This window comes from Leptopilina heterotoma, unplaced genomic scaffold, assembly GCF_015476425.1.
Source record: "Leptopilina heterotoma isolate Lh14 unplaced genomic scaffold, ASM1547642v1 Lhet_81, whole genome shotgun sequence".
NCBI lineage: Eukaryota > Metazoa > Arthropoda > Insecta > Hymenoptera > Figitidae > Leptopilina > Leptopilina heterotoma.
Genome location: NW_025111185.1, coordinates 2,290,363 through 2,300,947, shown reverse-complemented (window position 1 = coordinate 2,300,947; position 10,585 = coordinate 2,290,363). Strand labels below are relative to the sequence as shown.

General features: G+C 21.9%; 1 protein-coding gene across 1 annotated transcript; it reads right to left on the bottom strand.

The window, feature by feature from the left end:
* Positions 1-4,577: 4,577 nt before the first annotated feature.
* LOC122511249 (glucoside xylosyltransferase 2) lies at positions 4,578-10,322 on the bottom strand. Its single transcript, XM_043626383.1, has 3 exons — positions 10,053-10,322; positions 9,407-9,917; positions 4,578-5,894 (listed from the first exon to the last, which is right to left on the bottom strand). Exons 2-3 carry the CDS (start codon positions 9,821-9,823, stop codon positions 5,208-5,210), a joined length of 1,104 nt encoding a protein of 367 aa, XP_043482318.1. The 5' UTR covers positions 9,824-9,917; positions 10,053-10,322; the 3' UTR covers positions 4,578-5,207.
* Between the last annotated feature and the right edge of the window lie 263 nt (positions 10,323-10,585).

Sequence of the window (10,585 nt, the reverse complement as noted above, 5' to 3'; positions counted from 1 at the left end):
GTAACTGAAAGGCCTTCTTGAAAAGATCAACGGGCCCCGAGCCCCGAGCCTCACCCAAGATTCCTTTACTTGGAAGGCTATACTACCTCGATTGAGAGTTTTAGGGTGTGGGGAACTCTCGGCGAGCGGGGAAATAATATGACGTCATTCCTTTTACATCTATCTTTCTTCCATGAAAGGAATTTCAACACAGCTATCTTGCTTTCTCCTTCTCGAGGTTTTAAATCCCCCTTTGACAGCTGCGAGAGGCACTTCCCGTATATATACAAAAAAAAAAAAAAAACGGTTGGAGAATATGACTTTGAAACAAATGTCTCTGAAATTATGCGCGGAAAAAAATTAATTAACAATTATCACGGTTGCTACAAGTCAGGGAAGTCAGAGAAATCAGGGAAAAGTCAGGGATTTTTAGTAAAAGTACTGGAAAAAATTGAATTTTGAAAATTCATGAGAAATCTGAATTTTGATGTTTTTTTTTGTTTGCTTCCTAAACTTTGAAATTACTACGAATTCTAATACAAAACCTTCAATTATTTCCATTTCTGACAATCATTTCTTTTTAAGTAACTTAATTTTTCAAAAACTATCATAAAATTATGACTTATAAATTATTTAATGAATAATTTTTACAATTTTAATAAATACTAGATTTATAGAAGAATTTCAGTTAAAAATACTATAAAAAAAATTAAATTTTGGAAAAATTACAAATGATTCCAAAAATTCAATTATTTTCAAAAGTTATAAAAATTCTTCGCAGAAATTCAATTATGTTCAAATATTTTTAAAAAATTCTCGACAAAATTTCAATTATCTTTATAAATAATAAAATTCCATCTTCTAAATTCAGATATTTTTAAAAATTTTAATAAAATTCTTGTTAAAATTTCACAGGAATTCAATAATTTACAAAATTTTTAATAAATTTCTTCGAAATAATTTAATTATTTTCATAAGTAATAAAATTTCTAAAGGAATTCAATTATTTTAAAAGATTTTTATTAAATTCGTCGCAAAAATTCAATTATTTAAAAAAATTTAACAAAGTTCTTTTCAAGAATTTAATTATTTTCATAAATAATAAAATTCTTCACCGAAATTCAATTATTTTAATAAACTTGAATAAAATTCGTCTCAAGAATTCAATTATTTAAAAAAATTTAACACAGTTCTTTTCAAGAATTCAATTATTTTTATAAATAATAAAATTCTTCACCGAAATTCAATTATTTTTATAAACTTGAATAAAATTCGTCTCAAGAATTCAATTATTTAAAAAAATTTAACACAGTTCTTTTCAAGAATTCAATTATTTTTATAAATAATAAAATTCTTCACCGAAATTCAATTATTTTTATAAACTTGAATAAAATTCGTCTCAAGAATTCAATTATTTAAAAAAATTTAACACAGTTCTTTTCAAGAATTCAATTATTTTTATAAATAATAAAATTCTTCACCGAAATTCAATTATTTTTATAAACTTGAATAAAATTCGTCTCAAAAATTCAATTATTTAATAAAATTTAACACAGTTCTTTTCAAGAATTTAATTATTTTTATAAATAATAAAATTCTTCGCCGAAATTCAATTATTTTTATAAACTTGAATAAAATTCGTCTCAAAAATTCAATTATTTAAAAAACTTTAACACACTTTTTTTCAAGAATTCAATTATTTTTATAAACTTGAATAAAAATCTTCGCAAGAATTCAATTATTTAAAAAAAAATTAAAACAGTTCTTTTCAAGAATTCATGTAATTTCATAAACCTGAATAAAATTCGTCTCAAGAATTCAATTATTTAAAAAAATTTAACACAGTTCTTTTCAAGAATTCAATTATTTTTATAAATAATAAAATTCTTCACCGAAATTCAATTATTTTTATAAACTTGAATAAAATTCGTCTCAAAAATTCAATTATTTAAAAAAATTTAACACAGTTTTTTTCAAGAATTCAATTATTTTTATAAACTTGAATAAAAATCTTCGCAAGAATTCAATTATTTTTATAAACTTGAATAAAATTCGTCTCAAGAATTCAATTATTTAAAAAAATTTAACACAGTTCTTTTCAAGAATTCAATTATTTTTATAAATAATAAAATTCTTCACCGAAATTCAATTATTTTTATAAACTTGAATAAAATTCGTCTCAAAAATTCAATTATTTAATAAAATTTAACACAGTTCTTTTCAAGAATTTAATTATTTTTATAAATAATAAAATTCTTCGCCGAAATTCAATTATTTTTATAAACTTGAATAAAATTCGTCTCAAAAATTCAATTATTTAAAAAACTTTAACACACTTTTTTTCAAGAATTCAATTATTTTTATAAACTTGAATAAAAATCTTCGCAAGAATTCAATTATTTAAAAAAAAATTAAAACAGTTCTTTTCAAGAATTCATGTAATTTCATAAACCTGAATAAAATTCGTCTCAAGAATTCAATTATTTAAAAAAATTTAACACAGTTCTTTTCAAGAATTCAATTATTTTTATAAATAATAAAATTCTTCACCGAAATTCAATTATTTTTATAAACTTGAATAAAATTCGTCTCAAAAATTCAATTATTTAAAAAAATTTAACACAGTTTTTTTCAAGAATTCAATTATTTTTATAAACTTGAATAAAAATCTTCGCAAGAATTCAATTATTTTTATAAACTTGAATAAAATTCGTCTCAAGAATTCAATTATTTAAAAAAATTTAACACAGTTCTTTTCAAGAATTCAATTATTTTTATAAATAATAAAATTCTTCACCGAAATTCAATTATTTTTATAAAGTTGAATAAAATTCGTCTCAAAAATTCAATTATTTAATAAAATTTAACACAGTTCTTTTCAAGAATTTAATTATTTTTATAAATAATAAAATTCTTCGCCGAAATTCAATTATTTTTATAAACTTGAATAAAATTCGTCTCAAAAATTCAATTATTTAAAAAACTTTAACACACTTTTTTTCAAGAATTCAATTATTTTTATAAACTTGAATAAAAATCTTCGCAAGAATTCAATTATTTAAAAAAAAATTAAAACAGTTCTTTTCAAGAATTCATGTAATTTCATAAACCTGAATAAAATTCGTCTCAAGAATTCAATTATTTAAAAAAATTTAACACAGTTCTTTTCAAGAATTCAATTATTTTTATAAATAATAAAATTCTTCACCGAAATTCAATTATTTTTATAAACTTGAATAAAATTCGTCTCAAAAATTCAATTATTTAAAAAAATTTAACACAGTTTTTTTCAAGAATTCAATTATTTTTATAAACTTGAATAAAAATCTTCGCAAGAATTCAATTATTTAAAAAAAAATTAAAACAGTTCTTTTCAAGAATTCATGTAATTTCATAAACTTGAATAAAATTCTTCGCAAGAATTCAATTATTTAATAAATTTAACACAGTTCTTTTCAAGAATTCATTTATTTTTATAAATAATAAAATTCTTTACCGAAATTCAATTATTTTTATAAACTTGAATAAAATTCGCCGCAAAGAATTCAATTATTTGAAAAAAATTTAACACAGTTGTTCTCAAGAATCCAATTATTTATAAAAATAATAAAATTCTTCACCGAAATTCAATTATTTTTATAAACTTGAATAAAAATCTTCGCAAGAATTCAATTATTTAAAAAAAATTTAACGAAGTTCTTTTAAAGAATTCATTTATTTTTATAAATAATAAAATTCTTTACCGAAATTCAATTATATTTATAAACTTGAATATAAAATTTGTTGCAAGAATTCAATTATTTATAAAAATAATGAAATTCTTCACAGAAATTCAATTATTTTAGAAAAATTTTAATAAAATTCTTGAGAAAATTTGAATCATTTTCATAAATCGAAATTGAATTCCTTGAAGAATGTAATTATTTCTAAAAATTTTATTAAAATACGTTAAAGGAATTCAATCATTTAAAAATTTGTTGATCAAATTCTTTATGAGAAATCAATTTTAACAAACATTCGATTATTCAATAAATTATTTATTTTCTAATTTAAATAATTGAATTTACGTAGAATTTTCTAATAAAAATTTATTTAAAAAGGAATTACCGAATAATCGATTTATTATTTATGAAAATAATTGAATTCTTGCAACAAATTTTATTACATTTTTTTTAAATAATTGCATTTTTTTGAGAAATTTTATTACTTGTGCAAAAAAAATTGAATTTTTGTGAAGGATTTTATTAGAATTCTTATAAATAATTAACTTTTTTTGAAAAATTTTATGGTAATTTAAATTATTACAAAACATGAAGAAGGCGATCACTCCGAGTCGAAGACTCGGAGTCATTGCCTTTTTCATGTTTTGTGATAATATTCTTATAAGTTGTTGAATTTCAAAAAGATTCAGTCAGAGAAAAATAAAATTAAATATTTGTGGCAACTCTGATTATTCTCTCCAGTAAATTAAATCTAAACAAGAATAAATTTTTTTTATTCCAAAAAATAGTTGTTCTGCAAAATTAAAAAAAATTTTTTTTAATTACGATTGAGAAAACTATTAAAGTTTCAAAAAAAGAAATATTGACAAAAAGATGTTGAGTAAACATATTTTAATACAAAAACAATATTTGCAATACAAATTACAAATTCGGCAAAGTAGTATAATTAACAATTTTTTTTTCTTCACAATATATAATGATTTGTGATAAAGAATTTTTTTGTTTTCGAGACTTTAGAAGTCTTCTTGGCACCAATATTTTACACTATTCCGAGTGTATTATTTCTAATTTTTTTTATATAATAGTGTTACTATAAAAGATGATGAAAATCACAGTCACAATACAAAATGAATTCACTTTGCTACATTAAAAAATAAAATATATCAATTTATATACAAACATGTCAAACATAATACTATAAGTACAAAAGAAAGCTCTAGCACCTATACGATTTTAATAAACGAATAATCAAATTTTTAATTCTCAAAAATCAGCATTTTTCACTGACTTTAATAATATCGTTTGGTAATTATAAGTTCTCCTGGTTCTCAAAAGAAAATAAATTCTAAATGTTGAGAAATATTTCTCATTCTTGAATCAAAAAATAAAAACTTTACCCTTACCCTCATCTTTTATAGACAAATCTATAAGTAGAAAATCGTATTAGAAAATTTCTATTATTTGTTTTCTATGATTCGTTCTATCATTTTCTATAATCATTTTCTATCATTCGTTTTCTGTCATTTGAAAATCAATTCCCATCGAAGAATGTAAATGCATTTCGGGTTGAACGAGAAATGCGCCTAAAACTTTACCGCAATTCGAAGTGTCTTCGAGTGATAGATAATTTTTCATGGGTAGGAGAAAATTTTCGTACGGATCGGTGTTGAGTTGATATTCTTGAATTGCTTTAAAAGCAGCTTTAAATGATGGTTGTCTTTGTGAATGGAACATACCTCTCGAGCCATGTAACACCAATGCTCCCTTTTTTTCCACCTCATTACAAACCGACATGTACATACAATGATCTGGTCTGTAATTATAACGACAAGAATAGACGTACAATTTTTCCGGATGATAGTGAAATATAATGTTAATTATATCCTGATCGCCCCAAGTGATTTTCAATTGATATTGTTTAAATATTGGCACAACATATTCAGTCCAACGAAAATTTCTCATCCGCGTCAAATTCATTAGCATTACGCCCGAATTGACGCCGAGTTTCCCATAAAATGGATGCTTCGCAAATCGATTGTACCAGCCGACATTTGGATCCTCATGTTCTGGACTCAATGCGGCCAATTGACTTGAATTCATATTTTGAAATTCGTCCCAAACTAATTCCGGTGGCGAGAGAAATAACGTGTCTGTGTCCATGTAGAGAACGGAATCCGTGTCATTGAGCAAAGTCTGGAAAAATTAGAAGAAAAATTTCAACAAAATGGTCAAATTATTTTTATAATTCCTTAGAGTTATTGTTTTATAATTTTACTAGGAATCTCAAGATTGCCACGCAACCTAGAAACATGAAAAACCTGGAAATTTCAGGGAATTTTATAAACCTTGAAAAAACCTGAAAAAGTCGGAATTTTGATCAAAATCATGGAAAATTGTTATTTTCTCAAGTTATTGTGTTTATTCTTAAAATCTAATTTCACTTAAATATTGACAAAATTAATTCTATTTTAAAAGAATTGCGTTTACAATTTTCATAAGTAGATGAACTTTAAAAGATTTTGATTTAAAATTTTGTAAAATTTCAATTTTAAAAGATTTTAACTAGAAATATTAAAAAACTTATTATTAAAGATAATGGATTTATAGAAGAATATAAGTTAAAAACACTAAAACAAATTAAAACATCTTCTTAAAAAACAAATTGAATTTGGAAGCAATTACAAATGATAGCAGAAATTCACTTACTTTCAAAAGTAGTAAAATTCTTCGCAAAAATTACATTATGTTCAAAAATTAAAAAAAAAATTTTTGTCAAAATTTGAAGTATCTTTATAAATAATAAAATTCTTCACCGAAATTCAATTATTTTTATAAACTTGAATAAAATTCGTCGCAAGAATTCAATTATTTAAAAAACAATTTAACACAGTTCTTTTCAAGAATTCAATTATTTTTATAAATAATAAAATTCTTCACCGAAATTCAATTATTTTTATAAACTTGAATAAAATTCGTCTCAAGAATCCAATTATTTAAAAAAATAATAAAATTCTTCGCAGAAATTCAGTTATTTTTATAAACTTGAATAAAATTCGTCGCAAGAATTCACTTATTTTTAAAAGTAGTAAAATTCTTCGCAAAAATTCAATTATGTTAAAAAATTAAAAAAAAAAAATTCTTGTCAAAATTTTAAGTATCTTTATAAATAATAAAATTCTTCACCAAAATTCAATTATTTTTATAAACTTAAATAAAATTCGTCGCAAGAATTCAATTATTTTTATAAATAATAAAATTCTTCACCGAAATACAATTATTTTTATAAATAATAAAATTCTTCACCGAAATTCAATTATTTTCATAAACTTGAATGAAATTCGTTGCAAGAATTCAATTATTTATAAAAATAATAAAATTCTTCACAGAAATTTAGTTATTTTTATAAACTTGAATAAATTTCGTTGGAAGAATTCAATTACTTTTAAAAGTAATAAAATTTTTCGCAAAAATTCAAATATGTTAAAAAATTAAAAAAAAAAAATTCTTGTCAAAATTTCAATTATCTTAATAAATAATAAAATTCTTCACCGAAATTTAATTATTTTTAGAAACTTGAATAAAATTCGTTGCAAGAATTCAATTATTTATAAAAATAATAAAATTCTTCACAGAAATTCAGTTATTTTTATAAACTTGAATAAAATTCTTCGCAGAAATTCAATTATGTATGTTCAAAAATTAAACAAAAATTCTTTTCAAAATTTCAAGTATCTTTATAAATAATAAAATTCTTCTCCGAAATTCAATTATTTTAGAAAAATTTTAATAAAATTCTTCAGAAAGTTTTAATCATTTTCATAAATAATAAAACTCATCGCATGATTTTAATTATTTTTTATACAAGTTTAATCGAATTCCTTGAAAAATGTAACTATTCTAAAAATTTTTATTAAAATTCGTTAAAAGAAACCAATTATTCAAAAATTTGTTGATAAAATTCTTTATGAGAAATCAATTTTAGCAAACATTCGATTATTCAATAAATTATTTATTTTTGTATTTAAATAATTGAATTCTCTTAGAATTTTCGAATAAAAATTTTTTTAAAAAAGAATTTCAGTTCAAATTTTTGATAATAATTGAATATTAAAAACATACCATGAATTTTTAGAAATAACTCAATTTTGAAAAAGTTTAATTGAATTTTTTTTAAAATTATTATTTCAAGTTTTTGTTTTCTAATTATTTAAATGAAGAATTTCCGAATTATCAAAATTTTGTAAAATTGAATTGCAAACAAAATAAATTTGAAAATTCTGCAGGAACTTTTTTTTACAAATTATTGTAAATAATTGATAATTGTTAATTTATTTCTTTCGAAGAATTTTAATAAAATGTTTGAAAATAATTACTTTTTTCGGAGTATTTACTTAAAATTGTATTAAAAATAATTGAAATCCTGTGAAGAATTTTATTATTTAGAAAAATATTTGAAGTCTTGCAACGAATTCTTATTACATTTTTTTTTAAATTGAAATCCTATTATGAAGAATATTATTATTTATGAAAATAATTGTATTCTTGCAACGAATTTTACTACATTTTTTTAAAAAAATTGAAATCATGTGATGAATTTTATTATTTGTGAAAAGAAATTCCATTTTTTTTTAATCCTTTGGTACAATTTATTTATTAGAATTTAAGTGTTATTTTCGAAACATTTTTAATTAAATTTCTTTAGAGAGTTAAATTATTTTCGAAAATTTTAATGAAATTCTTTGCGTAACAATTGAATTTTTTTTCAAAATAGTTTTAATCAAATTCTTCGCAGAAATCCAATTATCTTTAAAAATTTACAAAAATTCTCGTCAAAATTGCAATTATCTTTATAAATAATAAAATTTCCCTCCAAAATTCAATTATTTAAAAAAAATTTAATAAAATTCTTGGCAGGATTTAAATTATTTTGAATACAATTTTCATCAAATTTCTCGAAAAATGAAATTAGTCTTATTAAAATTTTTATTAAAAATCCGTCAAGAGAATTCAATTATTTAAAAATTTGTTGATAAAATTCTTTATGAAAATTCAATTGTTTAATAAAATATTATTTTTGTAGTTAAATAATAATGGAATTATCGTTGAATTTTCTAATAAATATTGTTTTAAAATATGAATTTCAATTTAAAATATTTGAAAATTTGAACTTTTCATACCTACTTTTAATTAAGAATTCTGTAGAATTTATTTTTCTAAAAAAGTTTAATGGAATTCTTTTTAATTCTTTGAAGTTTTTAATTTCTAATATATTTAATTGAAGAATTGCCGACTAATCGATGAAATTTCGTAAAATTGAATTGTAAACAAAAGAATTTGAAAATTTACAAAGAACTTTTTCAAAAATTATTAAAAAATATTGACTTAAAGAAGAATTTTAGTTGAAAATTCTAGAAATGAATAAAAGAAATAATAGAAAAAAATTTTGAAGAAGTTACAGTAACAAAGTAGCAAGTTTTGATTATTATAAAACATGAAGAAAGCGATCACTCCGAGTCGAAGACTCGGAGTTATTGATATCTTCATGTTTTATAATAATATTCTTACATGTTATTGAATTTGAAATTTCTGTATATCTTAATTTTTTATAAAAAAAAATAATTATTAAATATTTATTTAAAAATGAAGTTATTGTTGTTTTCGAATAATTTTCGTTTTAAAAACGAATCTATTTTTGAATTACTTACTGGAAGAAAGAGACGTTGAGCAGCACATGGTTTAAATAGTTTTCTCCACATAACATTATCCCCAACGGGAAATTCAACAGGTCTAACGACAAATGTAAATGTTTTATTATAAAATTCTTTCCAATCGGACAATTTCTCTGAGAATGCTTGTATCAAATTATTGTCGGAAATAACAATGAAACGAAGCGATCGTTTTGAAAAGATTAAGGCAGATTTCATCATTGTCAATGATTCTTCTAAGCGATCTCCACAGGCAACAACACATATTACAACTTCCTCGGGAATTTTTCTTTCGAAAACGATAGTCGATTTCGAGAACGTTGTGCTTGGCCTCGTACGAATGTCGTAAATTCTCAATAAAATTAAAAGAGTCACGAACGTAAGGCATAAGCAAAATGCTCTGTATATCGACTTCATTATTACGAGACACTCCCATGTATCTCATTATTAGACTGATCATTCATCTATTTAGAAATTCTCTCCAGGTGAGATTCTGACATATTTTTTATATCTGTAAACAGGGTTTTCACTCAAATTATTGGAAAAAATGGACATAACCTCAAAAAAGTGACATTCATATTTAAGTGAACTGTTTCCAGAATTCAGAAATGTTTGTAATAAATAATAAATAATTTACAATACTCACGGTAAAGGGTTACTTAGATTCAAAATTTGTAAAATGTCTCACAGACGTCAAAAGGTATTTGTTTATAAATTGGCACATTTAATAGAACAATCTTTCCAAGTAGCATTCTTTTTGTTTTCACTCCTTTGCTTACAATGTAAATCAAATGTTCATCTCGAGTGATTTAAATAAATTCCAAAATCATCGTAAATGAGGATTAATTAAAGCAAGAGACCAAGAAAAAAATCTTATTCTGAAACCAACTGTATCAAACTCTATAGTTTTGACACTTGACAGTTCTCTCAGGCCAGGGGCGTATCAATCAGGGTAGTCACAGGTTTCACTTTATGAATTTCCCTGACAATTTATACTGACATTAAAATTGATTAAAATTACTTTTCCTGACAAGATTCTTTTTACAGGAAAATATGAATGTTTACGGAAAATGAGTAAAATTTATGAATTTTAATAATTTCTAAAAAATACAATTTTATAATCCGAATTAAATTATTTTCTACAATTTTCAACTAAACTTCATCTGTGAATCAATTAAT